Below are 22,918 nucleotides of genomic sequence, written 5' to 3' on the forward strand. Positions count from 1 at the left end.
ACCACAGAGAATGAAGTCAATAAAACTGCTCAGAAACTAAAAAATAAAAAGTCAGTAGCCTTAGATGAAGTACCAGTGTGTTACTGAAACAATGCATACATATTATACCAGGCCCCTTAACAAATTTAATAAATGAATCCTTCACATCAGGGACATTTCCAGAGCAGTTAAAACAGGCAAGAGTTGTACCTTTGCTTAAGAAAGGTAATGCAGAAGACGTAGAAAATCATCAGCCCATTTCCCTGCTGTCACTATTCTCAAAAATAATAGAAGCAATTATGAAAGACAGGTTAGTGAATTACCTGAATAAATACAATCTTTTAAGTGAATCACAGTTTGGTTTCCGAAGTGGCAAAAATATGGAGTTAGCCATAGTAGAATTTACAAAAGTTTTACTTGACGCTCTGACAAAAATGAGTGTGTCACAGGCATATTATTGGATCTTTCTAAATTCTTTGATACAGTCGACCACAAGATTCTATTAAATAAATTGGGAGCATTAGGAATAAGAGGGGGCCGGCCGAAGTGGCCGTGCGGTTAAAGGCGCTGAAGTCTGGAACCGCAAGACCGCTACGGTCGCAGGTTCGAATCCTGCCTCGGGCATGGATGTTTGTGATGTCCTTAGGTTAGTTAGGTTTAACTAGTTCTAAGTTCTAGGGGACTAATGACCTCAGCAGTTGAGTCCCATAGTGCTCAGAGCCATTTTTGAATAAGAGGGGTAGCTAATGACAGGTTTCGATCATACCTAGCAGATAGGGTACCAAGAGCAGACATAACAGTTCATACACATCTAAACATTCAGTAAAACACTTACCAGAACAAAAATATATTAATTTTGGGGTTCCACAAGGTAGCATATTAGGACAAATACTATTACTGATATACAACAATGACTTTCCCAGTAGTGTTACTCATGGTGACAAAATTCTCTTCGCTATTGACAGCAATATTATAGTCACTGAGAAAACAAGAGAACTCCTTGCAGAGAAAGCAAACGAAACTCTCGAGGAAGTTTATGATTCGGCAACAAGGAATAAAGTGACATGGAACATAAAGAAAACTAATGCCACGAATTTCGGTTTGAAGAGGGAAAATGACAATGTTAAAGTAAATGTAGATGACACCTCTGTAGACTGTGTAACAAATGCAAAATTTCGAGGAATGAATATTGATTCCCAGCTGAAGTGGTGTGAACACACAAAGGTACTTGCAAACAAAATGTCATCAGCATGTTATGCCTTTAGAGTCCTATCATCAGAGTGTAACATGCAGTGTCTTTTAGTTACGTACTATTCATACGTACACTCAGACATAACATTCTTTTTTGGGGAACAAGTGCACAAAATATGAACACAATTTTCAAACTCCAGAAAAGAGCAATAAGAATAATAACCAAAAATTGTAGTCGAGCTCATTGTAAAGATCTGTTCAGAAAATTGGGGATGCTAACTGCTCCATGTGAATATATTTACCATGCAGTTGTACACATCAAAAATAACATTGGTAATTACTGCACAAACAGCTCTGTCCATAACCATGGAACAAAAGCTAGACTCAACTTAAGTTTACCGAGAAAAAATAAACATAAAACTCAAAACAGTGTTCCTACCAAGGAACAAAACTATACTAAATTACCAAAAGAGATTAAAGAAATTGCAAAATACACTAATTTAAAAAGGCAGCTAAAAAGTACCTGTTATGGAATACATTTTATACATTGAAGGATTACTTAGACAAAACAGAGTAGGGGTTTGGTTAAAAAAGTTATACAAATAAATGTTAATAATGATTATAAAACATCCAATATTCCACATAACACCTTCACACTGTTTCTTTTCTTCTTTTTTCCTTTTCTAGAAAAACTTACCCCCAAGCACAATACTAACACCTCTTCCTTTTTCTGAGCTCAACATCTCACTCATTATAGAGAGATGCTGACTCAGTTTTTCAGGATAGCAAATGAAAAGTTGCAGTACAGAAAATGGCCCAGAGATAACGTGTGTGTGTGTGCGTGTGTGTGTGTGTGTGTGTGTGTGTGTGTGTGTGTGTGTGTGTGTGTAATGAGTGAAGTGTTATGAAACAATATGTGAATAGTGTGTGCAGTGAGTGGCAGGGAGATATGACTGAACAGTGTGGCATTACATTATATAATAAGTTATTTGTAAAAAAAGTATTGTATACCAGCAGTAAATCTAATGATTGTCTCTAACTAGAACTCTGTAAGTGCATGTGTACACAGATTAGTTTATTTTAAATTGGTCTAAACTTGTAAATACTTTGACATGTACTATGTCCTTGTAAAAAGAGATCTACAGATGAATAAAGCTACTACTACTACTAGGAAGTTAGGACTTCTTCACGCAGCAGGACACGATGTTTTGCCAAAAGTGTATTTTCAACCTGTTGCATCAGTGGTGTGAGTGCCTCAATGCTCTTGGCAATTTTACCTGGTTGACAGACACATTCTGGACTGCATGGCCTTCAAATGGGACCTTTTTAGTCTCCCCTTATTATAATTATAATATTATTATTATAACAAATTAATCATGAGGGGACAGAAAACCTATGCTCCTTCAGGCATCACCATGAATTGCTGATGTCACATTAACTGCTTGCTCTTTGCTGTCAGCGTGTTAACCATCCAGAATGATGAAAATAAATGGCAAAACTCAGTCTTTATTTTGAACGATTTGCATAGGAAATGCAATATGAACGTATCTACAGAAAAAAGTGTTGGCTTTCAAATATAAAAAGAACCTATTAGACGTCAAACTGTAGTAAATGGTCAGATTCTCGAACAAGAATTACAAATTAAATATTTTGGACGTGCTGTCAGCTACCAACATGAAGAGGACTTAAGTCGGAAACTTAATCAGTCCAAGCAAATACCTGGCCCAATCCATTGACATTCGAAAAACAAAACACCCGAAAGGCCAGAGTTACATTTCGTACTGCATTGGTAGTCCGTATGTGCATCTCCAGTTCTCACTTAATGTACACTTTCAGCGGCAACAGATAAAGATCGAGTAACGCGAGATGATGTTAAAGAGAAATACTTCCAATGTTTAAGGACGAGATCATGTCGGAAACGAACACATTCGGTGGGAATTACTTTTATTTCCATAAATAAGAAGCTCACAAAATAAAGAACAACTGGAAACATCCCATTGACAGAATGAAGGATCTGACAACCCCCAAGAAATGCTGTGATACCATCCTGCTGGTAAGAGAGCTCGTGGACGCCTGTGGAAATGGTGGAGTGACTAATTAGCGAAAAATCGCATGAAACCTGAATAGGCATTTTGCGTTATTCCTGCAAGGAAGAAGAATTATCATTACAAACTTAGATGTTGTCTACAGATGCAAAATGTGAAATTAGCTGTGGCTCGTTGTTGTTGCGTTTAGTGCTATTCGGTAAAACGACCGTGTATTCCCAGTCTCTCTGGCAACGGACTGCAAGACGATTGCTGCACTTGTGCCTCCCTACATAACAATTGAGTCTTTCTGGACTCTGGACTAAAATCGTCTGGGTCTAGTGCACCAGGGGGTACAACCCGTCGGCTTTGAACAAGGACGTCATTCCTTAGTCATAGATAGTAATGTCTTCACTTCGAGGCATAGATAATAAAGCAGTTCTGTGTTCTAATAAGCGCTATCATTAAAATAATTGAATGTGAATCTAAAAGCGATCGCTTGATATTAGATACAGATGCTTCAGTAGCTGATAAGTGTTTTTTGGCTTTTTAAAAAAAAATCACGAGATAGAATAAACTGATCCTACTTTATTAAGCAATCAATAAAAAACTAAACTAAAACATAACAGCAAAAGACAAGCGAAACACAAAGGTTAAATAAACAATCAAAACATATAAAATGAAACAGGTTGCAAATGTAACGTACGTGTATTTCCACCTATTCGTAAGTGGGATCAGTTTATTCTATCTCCTGAGATTTTTTTTAAAAAGCCAAAAAACACCAGCTACTGAAGCATCTGTATCTTCTAATGGGTGCAGGAGTTCAGACTCCTTGGGAGGTGGGTGGGTGTGAGTCGGAACTCCCGCACCCAATAGAAGATACAGAAGCTTCAGTAGCTGATAAGTGTTTTTTGGCTTTTTTAAAAAAAATCTCACGAGATAGAATAAACTGATACTACTTTATGTTAGTAATAGCGGAGACGAAATAAACAGCACATCTACAAATTGTATCCCGTGTTCCACGTAGGGTTTACTGAAGCGGAGGATACATCGTTCAGGTGAAGAACAGGACAGTAATGCTAGTGAAAACAAAGAAATCGCCTTACGAGGAACTCGTATTCCGGACTGTACTTAAGCAACACACTTCGAATGAGCTTTTAATTTGTATCGGGTTTCATTTGCGGTTTAGTGAAGCAGGGGATACATAGTTCAAGTGAACAACAGGACAGCAATGCTAGTTGAAACTAAGAAATCGACTACGCTGAACTTGTATCCCGTACTGCACTTAAGCAATACAGTTCGAAAGACTTTCGAGATACAACTGACATACATGTAACGTGATGTATTCTTTGCTAGTAATTTCATTCGTTTCTTTCCATTGTATTTTGCGGAGAAATACTAAGATACAAACACGCGATATCGTTAACGTGAAAATACTACTGGCCCTTACATATGTGAAATAAAGTTTATCGTTTATCTCTCTCGCATTCCTTTGTTTCTCAACATTCTCCTCAGCTCTTTCATCTTTGTAATACATGCTCCCTGGCGACTTGTGACGTCATTGTTCAAAGCCGACGGGTTGTATCCCCTGCTACACTAGACCCATCGTCTGGTACTGCTACTGCCCCTCGGACGCTCACAGGATGATGGCGTCGCAAACAGGAACGCCCCCCCCCCTCCCCGCCCATTTATGTCGACCACAGAACATTTGTGGTTCTCGTCTGTCCATGAAATAAGTACCTCAGGAGAAAGGTTCAGTGTTAACATGAAGGCTGGAAAAGTCGTACGTGGTTCGAGAGAACGGAAAGCTAGGAGCTTATTCTGTCCTGCCTGTTAATACTCCTTAGGCATCAGCCGTCTCTCTGTAACTGCCAGAGTTGTCAGAATGGTGTGTGTCGCAGAATACAGGGAGACAGTTTTCTTCTCAAGCTATACGAATAGCAGGGAAGTGAAAGGTTATCTACAACTGGTACAGAACCCACACTGGACTTCAAAGAGTTGGACATGAAAGGGAGGTAGTAAACGATAGGGAGTGAGACAGTGCTGTAGCCTATCTCCCATATTATTCAGTGAGTGCGTTAAGCAAACAGTAAAGGAAACGTCCGGGACGAAAAAGTTGTGGATATATCAGCTGACCGGAATGGCAAGTCTTGGAAGTAAGTTACAAGATGAACATATACTAAAGTAAAGCAAGAGTAATATAGTGTAGTCGAATTGCATGAGGTAGTGGAGAGGAAATGACACACTAACATTAGTAGAGTAGTAGTTTTTTGGACGTAAAACTAAGCGATGATGGCTAAAATAGAGGGGATATAAAATGCAGACAATAACAAGAAAATCGTTAACAAGAAACTGAAATGTTATTATCGAATACAGATTTAAATCTAAAATGAAATTTTAGTGTGCGCTGATTTGAAACTTCCTGACAGGTTAAAACCGTGCGTCGTGCCGGCACTCGAACCTGGGACCTTCGCCTTTCGCGCTGCCGACTTCTTTTCTTGCGCTTTCTTTTAATCTGCCTCCGTCGTCTTTATTGAGCAGTTCCGTGTGGATGTCGCATTACATCTCGCGAATTACAGTGATGTACACTCCTCGCTTTTTATTTTTTTTATTCCGGAGGTTGCCCACATACCTGACCGAACACGCTGAACTACCGTGTCCCTGGCCAGCACCCAGTTTCAACAAGATTTATATTTCATTTTTTCTGCAGCAGACGAACATCCGTTTTCCTATTGACAAGGAAACTACAACAGATGTGCAGAACATATTCGGTTATATATTTTTTCTGAACAGAATATTATGAATGGCGAAGAAACCAGGCCAGTGAAGCCAAAAAGGGCGAGCGCAAGGACAGGCTAGGTGGTGTGGATGGAGGGGGAAACGAAACCTTCGGTAGAGCACTTGCCTGCGAAATTCAGAGGTCCCAGATTCGAGCTTTGGTCCAGCAACGGTTTTATTACGTAAGAAAGTTGCGTAAATTTAAACGTTGAAGTCTTTTATTAAGCATTTACATTACGTGTAGCCTTCTACAGAAATCACACGTGTACAATAGAGTTCAGTCACCACAGAATAGAAGCTTTCGAAATGATCTGCAGAAAAATGCTGAAAATTAGATGGGTAGATCGGATAACTAATGACGAGGTACTGAAATGAATTGGTAATAAAAGCAATATTTGCAGAACCCGACTAAAGGAAGGGATCTTGTTCACCTAAATTTCAGAATATATTAATTGAGGACAAAATTTCCAACCTTTCATTTCTTGTGAAAACTTTCTCCCGAAACGTAGATTAGTGACAGGATATGCGGCGGCGCAGTTCTTTCCGGCCCTTTACGACGAACCTGCACCTACCTGTGAACATTGTCTAAGCATTTCATCAGTAGGGAAGCCGAGCGAAATATACTGTACTTCGACGTGAACCAGACTGCAATTAAAGTCACTAATCTACGTTTCGGGAGAAAGTTTTCACAAGAAATGAAAGGTTGGAAATTTTGTCCTCAATTAATATATTCTGAAACTTAGGTGAACAAGTATCACTGCCAAGCCCGTGCTAGTCTTAACACAGTCACTCACCATCCCTTTCACTCACGTTAGTAAGTTTATGGTGTTGCATTTCCCGAAAACGTAATAGCTACAAAAATACTGATTGTTTTTGATTGAGAATGCTCGCCAAATATTAAGTCTGTCGGTACCAAATGCAGTCACAGATTTTAGCCACCGACCTGCTCAGTACGCCACACGGAATATATGTCTACTTTCGTCACAAAATTCACTTAAAAATTCCGAAATTTCTACACACACGTCGGAATAATTATGCCGTCACTTTTCAAGACTTTTGATGTATAAAACACAGCTAGATGCGGCAACTTATCGTTTTCATCTGAACTACTACTATCACACACGTCCGAACTGTTTCATGGCTAGGCTCCCGCTCTTCTCTAGAATACTGTCTTCTCTACCAGCAGAGAAAGGCGCCCGAAGAATATTACTTTACCATTGGTCAGTTTACTCAACAGCCAATAGCAAAACAACCTTCCCCCGCGTCAATCCGCGCTTTTCATCAATAACCAATCGCAAAATATTAAACCTAACAACTGCACTTTTTACCGACGTAATTATCTAATATGCTGAAGTTTTGCTTATGCATAAAGTTATTTACTGTTGTTATTTATATCTGAATTTACTTTCCCTTTACCATAAACTTACTTCACAGATCTATTCTACAAAAAATCCCCTTTGTCCGTATCCATACTTCTTCGAAATGTTCCCACACTAAATCCTACTACATGACTCGTTAAACAATTATCTTCGTATTAACCTTAAACCACACTTACGCATCATTCATACTGCTAAAACACATTTATAATATTTTACCTACACAAAAAGACATACTAACACTTTATGAAAATACTAGAATAGTTTATGAAAAACATTCTATTACTTAGTGCACTCTAATGGGCACAATCGAAACTAAAATCACAGTCCCCTCTCCAATATTGTCCTCTATCGGCTGATACATAAACTAGGTGCGCGTCCAGTCTCGCGTCACCATCTGTGACTCTCCAGCTCAGAGACACATCTCCCACTTAACCGCCTCCAAGGCAGGATCGTTATATGGCGCTACGCCTCAGACAGACAAAACTGGAGAGCTGCATCAAACCAGTTATTGGACTGACGATCACAACAACGGAAACGATAACAAGCAAGGGCGAGCGTCGCCTTGTTCCCGGATGAGGTAGCTGTGTGTGGCCCATGAGGAATCGTCCGGAATGTGTTCTGTGCAGGACAAGGAATCTTATGCGAACCGTCGCCTGACACTTGACGAACTGCTCTTTCAGAGTGCGCACCAGGAGATAAGGGCCGTCAGCTGCTGTCGCCTATTTGTCCAACTGGCACAGTGCCGCTCGATCATACGTTGTGTTGTGTGTAGGCTATATAGTCGCGCAAGAGGTGCCCCACCAACAACGCCCGGCCTCGCATTGTTCGGCCGCATTACTCAGCTGGTAAGCACCAGACGAGTCACGCGCCGCCGCATGCCGCTGCCACATCACGTGCTAGGAACCGCACGCGCCCACCGCCAGCTTCGGCTCGACACGAGGCCCAAGACAGGCAGCGGCGCGTATGTCACAGCACGTGAGCACGTTACACTGCAGCTCTTTACGAGTCCTAACAGCCGTATCTGGCGGGGAACGAGAAACTATTTCAGACGAGTTGGACAATTCTTAATTGCGCTTTTAAATGCAGTAGCTGAGATGAAGGAACCTGCACACTAAAAAATTAAGACTTTTATGGGTGCCTTTTCACTTACATATTGATTTCCCGCGGGCCGTGCACGGGACCAAACGTTCGCGAGGTAGGGCGGACGTGATATCTAGTGTGACGTCACAAGTTCGTTGCGGGGCCCGCGCAACATCGACTCAAAGGAAGGCCTCGGCACTTGTTCGTGACGTCACGTCAGTTAGGCACGGCGAACGCCAGGTCTGTTGCAGGCATACTCATAATGGTGGTGTCTCCCTCTCTGACACAGGAAAATGTGAAACTATTGGCGGTAGTTGACTAACACACATTGTTCTGAGAGCTTTCTGCAATCAATTAATTGTGCAATTCATTACACTTCTTAACAAATAGTGTACTCCTGAACTTAAATTTCCACCTGTTTTAAGGACTGACATACAAAAACAACTTCATGATCCAGCAGCAACAGAATTCGTGCCTCTTTACCTTATTTGTAAATCTGAGGAAGTTACGTTTGTACTGGGTTGCTTTTACAAGAAACTGAAAATATTGGTGCTCTTCTTTAGGAATCTTGGTTGACTATGGGGTGAGGAGCACTGAATATTAATGAAATATCTTGCGATTGTACACGTTGGGGGAGGGGGTGGGGGACAGAAGAAGAGGCAAAAGAGAGATACTTGTTTTATCAAATAAAATTTTTTTATCTTATAAAGTTTCTCCTTTCAGTTGCAAGAGGGGAATATTTATCTTTTCTAATGTGCATGTTTAAGAAAGTTTAATCTCAGCAGTATTTTCGATGTATGAAGCTATTTTGTTTCCTGTTTAGAATTCCTTTCGTTGAAAACGACTGTAATCTAATGACTGGCAACAGTTGGACATTTACACATGTAAATTAGTTCACATTTCCAGTGACGATGTCAAACGAAAATAAATAAATAAATAAATAAATAAATAAAAGAAACGAGTTAATTGTAAGGGGGTTGTAGTAAGTTTCGATAACAAAATGGATCGAGTAAATATAGTTACTTTAATGTAAAATTTCCGAAGCTTGCAATGGGGCAAAGCATCTTATATTGATCTAAGTTTGTTTCGTCAGGATTCAGTAATACAGAACTATGATCTCCATTTGTAGCTTTATGATAGTAAGAAAATCTTTCATCGAAATAAAACTGCAGAATCCAAAACAATACCAAACATTTTGTCCAAAAATAAGAGATTTATAGTGATAAGCACGCCCAGACGTTTCTGCCTGCAACAGACCTGGCGTTCGCCGTGCCTAGCTGACGTGACGTCACTAACAATCGCCGAGACCTTTCTTTGAGTCGGTGTTGGCCCGCGTCTCGGTAGAAATGACGTAAGTGCCTGGACTCACGTTCACAGATACGCAAAACCGTTCCAAGGCCTTCCACCTCACTCATCCAAAGTCAGTATTTCCTCTTCCCTCGCTGCTACCGGCATTAATACAGCGTGTTCCACATACGATGCGAGTGGTGTCTTTAGTGCTGCGTGGGAACTTTTATTCAATACAGCTCTCATTCTCAGCTCTTTAGGGTTATGAGGGAATTTGTATGAAACGAGATTGTTATTTAAGGCCATATATCTCAGTTGGGTGTGAATGGGGCAGAGGTTGCCTCAACTGGAAATATTTGGGAGGGGATTTCACGTCAAAATTCGCCTGATGAGAGAGAGAAAATCTACCGAAAACTTTTATCGGAGCTGGGGGACTAAAACTATTTTTAATGTTTCTGGGACAGTACTGTCCACTGTCGTCGTCGTCGTCGTCGTCGTCGTCGTCATCATCATCATCAGTTTCCAGCCCCTGGCTGGGTCTGTTTAAGACAAAAGGCTCTCCATATTTCCCTGTCCTCCCACCCTCTCCACTCTCTCCCAGTCTTGTCCTCTCTCTCTCCTTCACTCATTCACTTCAGCAATCCCTCTATCTCTTGGCTTTTCGTTAAGAATGTTGCCTCCTATTGTAGTTTCATAGACCCGTCTCCTTATCCTGCCAAGTCTCATTCTTTTAGCATGATTACACTATCTCTTGAATGGGCTGCTCTTTCACTATTATTCTCACCTTATCTCATTACTTGCTCTGTCTATTCTGGTAAGTACTATTATGCTTCTTCGAAATGTCGTCTCACAAGTCTCTACCGTGTTCACCTGTGCCCTGTCCCAGACAAAAATTGAAAAAAAATTTCTTTAATTTACCAGCTCGTGACTGCCGGCGCGGACTCTTGTAGCAAATCTCCCTTTTCACTGAAATATCCCAATAGGTTCGGAGTGGGGCAGAAGGAATTCCAGCAGGGAACCCCGTGAGGGGATTTCCGATTCCTGCATTCGCCTAATGATCAGATGTAAATAGGGCTCAACATCGTAACCGTGACTATGTTGTTGATGCTCGAGCTATATATATACGCCGGGTAGTTAAAAGTAAATTTTCCCTGTGTGACACGTTGTAACACGGAAACTAACTACCGTACGACTACCAAACTTGGTAACATTAGTGTTAAGGACATGGGGAAGAGAAATAACGCAGACTCATTTCAGTTGAAACACTTTCGATGTGCTGCTACGGCACATCGCACCATTACATACTGGTACCATTACTATTACAAAAGGGGCTCAGTAGTGTCCAGAAGAGTCTGAAAGTGCAGGATTGCATTCTGCACAGCAGAACGAAGCATGTCCGTAGGTATGCTGTCTTTCTTGATATGCTGCACTTGAGATCAGAACATGTGTGAATGTTCCCCTGGTAAACCCTGTCCTTCGGGTGGTCCCACAACCCGAAATCACAGGGACTGATATCAAGTGATCGTGCCGGTCAAGCATTTGGAAACGATCGGGTGATAATTCGATCGTTTCCAAATGCGTTTCGGAGAAGTAGGTAAACTTGACGAGCGATGTGCAGTCGGGCCCCATCTTGCATGAAAACTATTGATTTCAATGCGTCTCTATCCTGTAGGGCGGGTTTGACATGCTGGCGAAACATATAGCAGTAACGCTGGCCAGTCACACTGCACGTCTTTGGTCCTTCAGCGCCAACCTGTTCAAAAAAGAATGGGCTTTGAGGACGGGGCGTGAGTCGTGCTTGGGTAGCTCAGTTGGTAGAGCACTTGCCCGCGAAAGGCAAAGGTTCCGAGTTCGAGTCTCGGTCCGGCACACAGTTTTAATCTGCCAGGAAGAGTTTCATACCAGCGCACACTCCGCTGCAGAGTGAAAATCTCATTCTGGATACTTCATCATGCTCCGCACAGCAGGTGGAGAAAGAGGACCCATCCTTAATTCTTATCCTCGAAGTGCAGCTGCAGCATTACTGTTGTTTTGATAATAGAGCTTCACCAGTAATACCCTGCTCTTTTTGTCCAAGCACTTGGCGACACGTCAACAAGTGCATTGCGACTGGTCAGGTGTGTGAGACTATGAATCACGATTACTGATCACGGCACCTGGTAGCTATAATTGGAATTGGACGGTGGCGCTGTGACGCATGGAAATCATGTACCCTATACTCTGGACATGTTTCCGTGTTTATAACGTGTTGAATAGGGGAAGTTTAATCATAACCATCCGGTATATTTGAGAGACCTCTTCAGAATACTGCTACTTTCGGAAAAAAATGTCAAATTTTTCGTTTTTGTGTACGTGATATGAGTAGATACTGTATTAACTATTATTGGTAGTGGTACTGTGTTTTCACTAAGATAAGGCGTTTTTCGTCATGGTAAACGCACTGCTCTTTTCCGTTAAAACATCGCCTATGGTTCGGTTTCCTCGTGGAGTTCTGGTGTTCAGTGGGGATGTGACGTTCATCTTAGTGATAGGACATTTTCCGGTCCAACAAACTGGGCAGCTGCCGCTTTGCCTAGACTCACATGGGTTTCATGGCGTTCTCTCATAATTTTTGATCTCGTTGCGGGGGCTAATAGAAATTTCAGATCTGCTTGACTGTCTGAGTGAATGAATGAATGCAGATGCTACGATCCATGTAGAAGCTACGTAGATGCTTCTCCGTGCACAATCTGATGGCGAATATCTCCCTAGAGAGATTGCGCTCACTAGTCTAGACTCTATCCCGTACTTTCCAGCCCCAGAATCTTCATCTGCTTTCGATCCGTTAGAAAACCAAACTGTCACCTGAACGATATCGTAGTTCGCTCTTCTACTGCGCCTTACATTGACAGGTTTGTTGGAAGCAGCTGAAAGCCACTACATATTCGCAGCGGTTTGTTCGTCCGTTCCTATACGTACAACTTTCATTATATTAGTGTCGGACTATGAATATCCAGAAGGTTTCCGGTGTTTTTCAAGTTTTTAAAATGCATATTCCTGTAGTTGCATCCGTAGCGTGGTTTCCATCCCAGCAGTGGGTGTGATGCTAATTCCGCTTGTTATGACTGAGCAGGCCAATCTCTGCTCCTTGGCAGCCACCTTCTGTTCTACATTCCGCTATGTTGTAGCTCCTATGTTTTCATAGGTCTTACTACAGAGGTGTGCTACATGCTTCAGGAACTTAGATCCCAGTTTTTTCCCCACAAGTCCTTCTAGTGCACAAGAGAGCACTTCTTCCTTGGAACTTATATTATTTATGTGTTGGGTCTATGTTAGTTATCCCTATATACTTCACTACTTCCTCTGCTGGTAAAATTTCGTTGACGAGCTTGAGCTTCCAGTATATGTCCTGGATACAACAACAGTTTTCTTGCAAATGGGCCTTAGATCCTGTTTTACACCAGTTCAGAGCGCACTGTACCAGCGCTCTAACGGTAGTTGCAAATTAGTCAAGTATTACTATGACTAACTCTTTTGCGTATCTTTGGGGAAAGATAATCTGTAGCAATCAGTTCATTCACCACTAGGTTCCACAATACCGAGCACGTAACCCCTCTTAAGGACACCATCTGGTGGTCTTCATCGCCATTTTCACATCCATAATGGTGGCTTCTACCTTTCGCCTATTCAGCATGGTCCTCACAGCTTTTCTTCTGAAATAGTTCCTGCAGACGGGCTGAGATTACCGTATAATAGTCCGGTTGTTTGCTCGGAGAGTGTGGCAGGTGGCACATCGGTTTCAGCGGAGAATAAATTGGAGTCAGGATCAACCCCGCAAAGAAAGCTGAGTAAGTAGCGTCTGCACACGGAGCTAGTCGCACACTAAGACTGAAGCCTTGCAGAGTTAGACGGCAGAGCAGCAGCTGGCCAACTCTGACACTACTGTCGATGTCAGCCGTGCAACTGTCTATGGTGGTCTGAGAGTGATTTCGAGACTGATCTCGCAATGCCCTTTTTTCTCATGAAACATGGATGGATTTATGGGGGTACGTGAACTCCGAGAAAATTGATGTCAGGTTGTTCCGCGAAATTTCTGGCGAACTGCCGCATGCTTGTAACTTTATTATGACATTTCGGCGTAGGCATCAGGCAGGCCTAAAATTTCACGGAACAATCTATATGCCAATTTCGCAATTGATATTAGAGTTCTAAAACTCATCAATTGCATTAAGAGCCTGCGTATGATGGAAGCGTTCTGTGATAGGAGGTACTCTATCATCAAAACCGCCACCTAATACTTACAAATCAAACAGTATTCTGCGTCAGTCCTTTATTATGCCATTCTCCGTCTCGATGTTCACGCCAAAGTCGTCAGGTGGAGAATCGTTTATTACATAGTTGGTGTTAGTGAACAGCACGGACGCCTATCCATAGCAGCAGCCCAAGGGCAATGTAGGCTATGTTGTGTCTTTTAATGGTGATAAAAATTGATTTTCAGAGAAGGCATTTTTAAAGTTAAAAGTACCTGAATTTGTAAATTGTACTTATAGGGGCACTAGAGTCGTAAAAAGTCTGCATACTGCTACTTGATGTATGTCCTCTCCACTGTACATTATGTTTGCACTGTTACTTCGGAGATGTTATGTGCTTGTTTGTCCACAGCTCGTGGTCTTGCGGTAGCGTTCTCGCTTCCCGCGCGCGGGGTCCCAGGTTCGATTCCCGGCGGGGTCGGTGATTTTCTCTGCCTCGAGATCACTGGGTGTTGTTCTTATTGTTGTTGTCTTCATTGTCATCATTCATCCCCATTACGGTCGGAGGAAGGCAATGGCAAACCACCTCCGCTAGGACCTTGCCTAGTCGGTGGTGCGGGTCTCCCACATCGTCCCCAACGCTCCTCGGAGTATGAGACCTCATCATCGTCATGTGCTTGTTTATATCGTATACAAAGATAACTGAAAGGTGTAATAGTCTGAGCTTGGTTATTCATTGCTCTACATCATTCTTGAATTATTGTACTGAATGTTTGTATAACGACGTATATTTTTCTTGTGTTTTAAAAAATATGAATGGGCTGCAACATGATAGCCGGCTGGAGTGGTCGAGCCGTTCTAGGCGCTTCAGTCTGGAACCGCGCGACCGCTACGTCGCAGGTTCGAATCCTGCCTCGGGCATGGATGTGTGTCATGTCCTTAGGTTAATTAGGTTTAAGTAGTTCTAAGTTCTAGGGGACTGATGGCCTCGGATGTTAAGTCACGTAGTGCTCAGAGCAATTGGAACCGTTTTTTTTTTCAACATGATATGGACATGTCCCCAGTTCAGACGTTATATTAAATTCTTATATACAAGATTCTTATATATAAGATTACAACAGAACATTTATGTATCTTGTAGGGTGAACTTATTGGGTAATGATTGGGAGTGTTTAAATAAATTTCTGTGCAATGAAATTGTAAATTACGAGGTGATAGTGTGAACCATCGAAACGCGTTGTGACAATGTAAATGACTCACAATGAAAACTGTTTTGTTTGTATTTATCGACAGTCGCAGCCCTCACGATGCACTCTTTTTATGGATGAAATATTCACCACGTAGTACTGCCGTGGTCTTGCATTGTCTCGCTCATATAACCATAGATTCCTTCGTTGGTTGTTAATGCTCCAGAAAAAAAAGCAGAGTGCATTGTTCACCAATCTATCAGACGTTATGGTTGCACAACACACTTCTGTTTCCACATCATGCAGAGACTCTTGGTACAACTGACGATGGTTTTCAGATCACGATCGTCGATATTTGTCAGTAGATATATTCAAATTAGAAACTAGATGTGAGAGGTGTGGCATTAGATATCTTTAATGAAATGATAATTAAAAGGGCACCCTAGCTGCAAACAGCCGTTGATGTACTTCATTGGGGACATGTTGAAAATGTGTGCCCCCTCCGGGACTGGAACCAGGGATCTCCTGCTTACATGGCAGACGCTCTATCCATCTGAACCACCGAGGGCACAGACGATAGTGCACCTGCAGGGACTTATCCCTTGCACGCTCCCCGTGAGACCCACATTCCCAACATGTCCACACCACTACATTCGTAGTGCGCCTAATAGATGTTTGCCCATCGTACTCATTACTCGTGGCAGATTAATCTACCAAGTCCTGTACGAGTTCGGGCATAGCATGTGCGTTCGCACAAGAAGGTCAATGGCTGGGAACCCATATTTTAACTATATATGTCTACATCTACATCTACATTTATACTCCGCAAGCCACCCAACGGTGTGTGGCGGAGGGCACCCTACGTGCCACTGTCATTATCTCCCTTTCCTGTTCCACTCGCGTATGGTTCGCGGGAAGAACGACTGCCGGAAAGCCTCCGTGCGCGCTCTAATCTCTCTAATTTTACATTTGTGATCTCCTCGGGAGGTATAAGTAGGGGGACGCAATATATTCGATACCTCATCCAGAAACGCACCCTCTCGAAACCTGGACATAAGCTACACCGCAACGCAGAGCGCCTCTCTTGCAGAGTCTGCCACTTGAGTTTCCTAAACACCTCCGTAACGCTATCACGCTTACCAAATAACCCTGTGACGAAACGCGCCGCTCTTCTTTGGATCTTCTCTATCTCCTCTGTCAACTCGACCTGGTACGGATCCCACACTGATGAGCAATACTCAAGTATAGGCCGAACGAGTGTTCTGTAAGCCACCTCCTTCGTTGACTCTCCCAATGAATCTCAACCTGCCACCCGCCTTACCAACAATTAATTTTACATGATCATTCCACTTCAAATCGTTCCGTACACATACTCGCAGATATTTTACAGAAGTAATTGCTACCAGTGTTTGTTCCGCTATCATATAATCATACAATAAAGGATCCTTCTTTCTATGTATTCGCAATAAATTACATTTGTCTGTGTTACGGGTCAGTTGCCACTCCCTGCACCAAGTGCCTATCCGCTGCAGATCTTCCTGCATTTCGCTACAATTTTCTAATGCTGCAACTTCTCTGTATACTACAGCATCATCCGCGAAAAGCCGCATGGAACTTCCGACTCTATCTACTAGGTAGTATCTGTTCACCAAAGAACAGTTACCGTAGATGACCATGCAGCTTTGCTAGAAATGAAATGATAATTAGATGGACGCCCTAGCTGCAAACAGGTGTTGATGTACTTCATTGGGGACATGTTGAAAATGTGTGTCCCGACCGGGACTCGAACCCGAAGCTGCGTGCTCATCTACGGTAACTGTTCTTTGGTGAACAGATACTACCGTCGTATATCTTCAGGTTATTACCTCCTAAGACAGTGCGTTAAACTAAGTTTGGATATTCATGGGGGAGATCCTAATGGTAAAATCAACGAACAACATAATCAACTGTGGAGTACTACAAGGAAGTATTCTTGGACCATTTTTGTTTCTTGTGTGTACATTAATAAGATGACACAGCCTCAAACTCTGAGATGGTGAACCGTGCTGGATGACTGAGGTGACCCGCCGTGCTGCAGCGCGCGTTTGAGGCGGTGGGCGCGATGTCGGTGATGACGAACTGCGGCCTGCTGTCGCTGTCGCCGCAGCTGCGCGGCCTGGCGCCCGAGCTGTCCTCTGTGGAGTGGCTGCTGCTGTTCGTGATGCTGGAGCACGGCCTGCTCGCCGTGCGCTACGTGCTGCACCAGGTCATCCCGGAGCGGCCCATGTCGGTGCGCGTCGCGCTCGCGCGCCTCAACTACCTCTCCAAGCAGGCGCTCAAGCACGAGGTACGTGCCCCCTCTCATTACACGTCTTCATTTTGTTCAGCCGCGCTGCCAACAGCTTAGCACAATATGTGATCCGAGGCTTTCACAGCGAATGTGCTGTATACAAGGTTCTCGGGTGTCCAGCCGGATCCGATCGTCGAAGTTCCACGCTATTTCGGCGAATAACCGTTCCGCCATCATCAGGTGGTGCTGTGACGAACCGCGCCGCTCTTCTTTGGATCTTCTCTATCTCCTCTGTCAACCCGACCTGGTACAGATCCATCAGCACTACCTGATGATGGCGGAACGGTTATTCGCTGAAATATAGTGGAACTTCGACGATCGCATCCGGCTGGACACCCGAGAACCTTGGATACACTACTACTACTACTACTACTACTACTACTACGTGATCAGGCCCAGTGGACCGCACGCATCTAGAAGTTTCTTCCTCCACTGCATTCTGTCCATTGCTGCTATCCGCCATTCGTTCACATCTATTGATACTTGGTTTAAACCTTCATGGAGTCCATCCCTCCAGTGCTTCTTCGATCTCCCTGGCGGTCTCTTTCCTGTAGGTGTGAAATCCTGGAGCTTCCGAGGCCATCTGTGATCCTCCATCCGGGCCACATGGCCGGCCCACTGCATTCGTTTGGCTTTGACAGTTCCTGCTATGTTGGGCTGCTGTTAAAATTCCTCAAGCTCTTGGTTGTATCTGATCCTCCATTCCCCTGTAATTGCATCCAGAACCGGACCGAAGATCTTCCGAAGCACTTTTCTCTCGAAAACAAGGAGCTTATGGAAGTCCTGTTTCCCGATACTCCATGTCTCTCAGCCATATAGAACAACAGGCTGGATCAGGGTTTTTTTACAGTCGAATCTTCAACTGTCTGGAGGGATATTTGGACCGAAGCAGTTGTGCTAGGCTGTGGTAAGATTGGTTTGCTGCTTGTATTCTCGCATTAATCTCTGCTTCACATGATGAGTTCTCAGTGAAAAGTGCCCCTAGCTATTTGAATTCTTGCACTCTCTTGTAGGAATGGTCCCCAACCTGCAGTGATTGTAGATTATCAGCAGTCTGACAATGACCACGCGTCATAACGAGGTACTCTGTCTTAGCTTCATTTATGTTGAGCCCAAATTTGCTGGCAGCCTCCTTTAGTGCTTTGGTCATTTGCTCCATCTCCTCTTCCGACCTAGAGAGTAAACAGATGTCGTCTGCATAGGCTAAGTATGCCAGTCTCTTTCCTTCGATTTCAATCCCTTCATTCTCTTGGAAGGTCTCGCGTACGATCTTCTCGAGGGCAAAGTTGAACAGGATAGGGGACAACCCATCTCCTTGCCTGAGTCCTGTCACAATTTCAAACTCCTCAGTTACGCGATTTCCCATCTTCACCTTTCCACGTGTTTCGTTCAGACAGATCTTTATCAGATTGATGAGGTTCTCTGCTATGCCAAACTCCCTTAAACAGTTGAGCAGGCTCTTGCGATGTATGCAATCATAGGCCTTCTTAAAACCAACGAATAAAATATGCAAATCTTTACCATATTCACCTTGGATACAGCTTAGCACAAATCAGCTCACTGTACAAAATGTTCGTCACGCAGTTAAAGAGCACAGTGGTCCCGCAGGAGCATCGGACGGTCATATGAAACTTCACTACTGACGCATGTCATGGCGGTGAAGTGGTGCGTGTGCCAGTCGACTGTATGGAATCACCGCAGTCACATGGGTCCACTGGGAGACGTGAAACAGTATCAGAGACGAGCTTACGTGTTTCCATGTGCCCTTGACTACACCTTTCGACCTTTCTGGGAAGGTGCGGACTGTCCACATGTCTACAAGCAATGGTGTGCCATTCTCACTCGTGTAACATGGCGTAAGAGCAGCGGTCTTAAAAAGATCCTGATTGACAGGAACTGGAAAGGAGTGTCATGCTTGTCGGTGGCCATCGGCTTCAAACTAGACACGAAATGCTGCTGTCGGTGAATGCAGCTTCATCGCAACTACACTACTGGCCATTAAAATTGCTACACCAAGAAGAAATGCAGATGATAAACGGGTATTCATAGGCCAAATATATTATACTAGAGCTGACATGTGATTACATTTTCACGCAATTTGGGTGCATAGATCCTGAGAAATCAGTACCCAGAACAACCACCTCTCTGGGCATTGAATCAAACAGAGCTTGGATGGCGTGTACAGGTACAGCTGCCCATGCAGCTTCAACACGATACCACAGTTCATCGAGAGTAGTGACTGGCGTATTGTGACTAGCCAGTTGCTCGGCCACCATTGACCAGACGTTTTCAATTGGTCAGAGATCTGGAGAATGTGCTGGCCAGGGCAGCAGTCTAACATTTTTTGAATCCAGAAAGGCCCGTACAGGACCTGCAAGATGCGGTCGTGCATTATCCTGCTGAAATGTACGGTTTCTCAGGGATCGAATGAAGGGTAGAGCCACTGATCGTAACGAAATATAACGTCCATTGTTCAAACTGCCGTCAATGCGAACAAGCGATGACCGAGACGTGTAACTAATGGCATCCCATACCATCACGCCGGGTGATACGCCAGTATGGCGATGATGAATACACGCTTCCAATGTGCGTTCACCGCGATGTCGCCAAACACGGATGCGACCATCATGATGCTGTAAACAGAACCTGGATTCATCCGAAAAAATGACGTCTTGCCATTCGTGCACCCAGGTTCGTCGTTGAGTACACCATCGCAGGCGCTCCTGTCTGTGATACAGCGTCAAGGGTAACCGCAGCCATGGTATCTGAGATTATAGTCCATGCTGCTGCAAACCTCGATGAACTGTTCGCGCAGATGGTTGTCGTCTTGCAAGCGTCCCCATCTATTGACTCAGGGATCGAGACGTGGCTGCACGATCCGTTACAGCCATGCGGATAAGATGCCTGTCATCTCGACTGCTAGTAATACGAGGCCGTTGGGATGCAGCACGCCGTTCCGTATTACCCTCACAAACCCACCGATTCCATATTCTGCTAACAGTCATTGGATCTCGACCAACGCGAGCAGCAATGTCGCGATACGATAAACCGCAATCGCGATAGGCTACAATCCGACCTTTATCAAAGTCGGAAGCGTGATGGTACGCATTTCTCCTCCTTACAAGAGATATCACACGACTTTTCACCAGGCAACGCCGGTCAACTGCTATTAGTGTATGAGAAATCGGTTGAAAACTTTCCTCATGTCAGCACGTTGCAGGTGTCGCCACCGGCGCCAACCTTGTGTGAATGCTCTGAAAAGCTAATCATTTGCATATCACAGCATCTTCTTCCTGTCGGTTAAATTTCGCGTCTGTAGCACGTCATCTTCGTGGTGTAGCAATTTTAATGGCCAGTAGTGTAGTTTCTGAGGGAGCATTACGGGGCAGTGAACTGCAGTAGTTCAAAACACGCCTCTTACGTGCTGCATATTACATTTATTTATTTATTCATTCATTTGTTTAACTTGTTTTGGTTGGCAGGAGAGCCAACACCGTGTTACTAGGAGGAGGCCGAAAGGCACGCGTTTTAGCTCAGGCAGGTTGGCGTGAGGTCTGGAACAGGACAAGGAAGTTAGAATTTAGAAAAACGGACGTAGCTGGTGGAATACTTAACTTTAATCCGTTAATGGTGAACGCCGGTCTTGACGGTACATGATTCAATATCAATAGTAACTGATACTGGCGCGTTGCTAGGCCGTAGCAAATGAAGTAGCTGAAGGCTATGTTAAACTATCGTCTCGGCAAATGAGAGCGTATTTTGTCACTTCAGCATAGACGTTTCCACATGTACGCGGTATACAGTATATCCCCGACATTGCAAGTAGATCCTTTTTCTCCTTTGCCGATCTGAGACAAATATCGGCGATCAAAGAATCTCAGATCGGGAAATTCATCAAACGTCGGCCAAAGAACTCGTCACAGAAGCTATCAGGCAATTCGTTAACAAGTGGCCACCAAGGCCTTAACAATCTTCTGTATTTGATTAGTCATTCAGAACCATTAAAAAGCTTAAGGTGCTAAAATTAAAAATCCAGTATCTAATTACTACTTTCGTTGAACGGAAAAGGCAAAGATCATAATCGGAGACTCAAATCGGTTCGCAGTTTTAATCTCTATGGTCCACCAGAGTCAGCTAACAGTCAGCTATCTAGTAGAACGTCCAGTACAAATTCGTGTTGCATTATTTTGTTACTTGATGCTTAATTACTACAGACATTGAAATATTGCTTTCGCCAACACACGAAGTGCGATGAAAATATAACGTGTTACGTGGTAATGACATTATAAGCACAATCGGGTCCACTCTCATTTAAAAAATCATTGAAATATAGCATTGAAGGTGAAGCGTTATTAGTAGCTCCAAAAATTCTTCACCGTTACCAAGTGTTGAGTATATAAAGAAAATGAATAAACTACGAAGTTTGAAATTTACTTAGTCCGAAGCTGTTGGTTACGATATTGGAACATTATACAATAATTTCATGAAAGAAAGGATGAAAGCGTAAAAATGTATCGTAAGTACAGTTACCTTCTTTGGGCAACAGAGAAAAAGGACGTCGCAAAACAAATTTTAAAACTGATGTGTGTGGAAGAATAATTAAAACGCATAGATGCAAGCTGCATAGAAAAGACTGCCGGGAGCTTACCATCAAGGACATAAAAAATAAAATTGTGCCGTGTTGAATGTGCGAAATTGTAAAGGTTGCAAATACTGTGGAAAAACAGTTATTGTAATGAAAAAGTTGGTAAATTGGACAGCAGTTATAATACGTACTGTGTATTCGTTGATCTCATAGATTTCATTTCTGCAGAAGTCATACATTTGGCTGAAGTCGTGCACAGTTTACGCTACGCGATGATTTCAATTAGTTTACTTTTGCAGTGACGTATTTGAACGCAAGGATATGCCTAGTAGCGCATGAGGAACCAAAGCAAATTATGTTATTTCCATGAGCGCTGCAGACGGGACCGCGAATTCCGTCACAAGACAGAGATAATAAAATGAGTGATGAAAGTATTTGTCATCATACCAATATGTTATCCAAATAGCTAAGCATTGACCATTACTTCACAATTTGCGAAATTTTTGTCTCTTCAGTTTTCTTTTTAGTTTACCTTTCGCAATGCCTGTACAGTAGTTGGTAAATAATTAACGGCACAGGCATCCGCAAGAGGGAGAGAGGGGAGAGAGGGGGCACTTAACGACCCCCCCCCCCCAACCGAAATCTGGAGTATAAAGTTTTTATTTACAATCTACCTATAACAAATATTGAGTGGATACCTATCAGTTCTCTAGGACGTAATAAATTTTTGTGTCGCCTCTAAAATTTAGTCCATTTGGAATGAGAAGCCTCGAAATTGACGTACTCGGAAAACATGGCTACTTTCGGCGCGCTAAAATTATGACTTGGACAGATTTTTGAAGCTATCTATATATTTCTTGTGCCTCAAGT

At 43.1% G+C, this 22,918-nt stretch overlaps 1 protein-coding gene across 2 annotated transcripts in view; it reads left to right on the forward strand.

Moving 5' to 3' along the window:
• The window catches only part of LOC124596011 (anoctamin-10), a 321,895-nt gene that overhangs the window by 285,793 nt on the left and 13,184 nt on the right, over window positions 1–22,918 (forward strand). For both annotated transcript variants that reach the window (XM_047134964.1, XM_047134965.1), the window contains one exon: window positions 17,212–17,460. In XM_047134964.1, the coding sequence (XP_046990920.1) occupies window positions 17,212–17,460 (249 nt within the window). The remainder of the gene's footprint in view (window positions 1–17,211; window positions 17,461–22,918) is intronic.

The sequence above is a fragment of the Schistocerca americana genome, chromosome 2, assembly GCF_021461395.2.
Source record: "Schistocerca americana isolate TAMUIC-IGC-003095 chromosome 2, iqSchAmer2.1, whole genome shotgun sequence".
In the NCBI taxonomy this organism is placed as follows: Eukaryota; Metazoa; Arthropoda; class Insecta; order Orthoptera; family Acrididae; genus Schistocerca; species Schistocerca americana.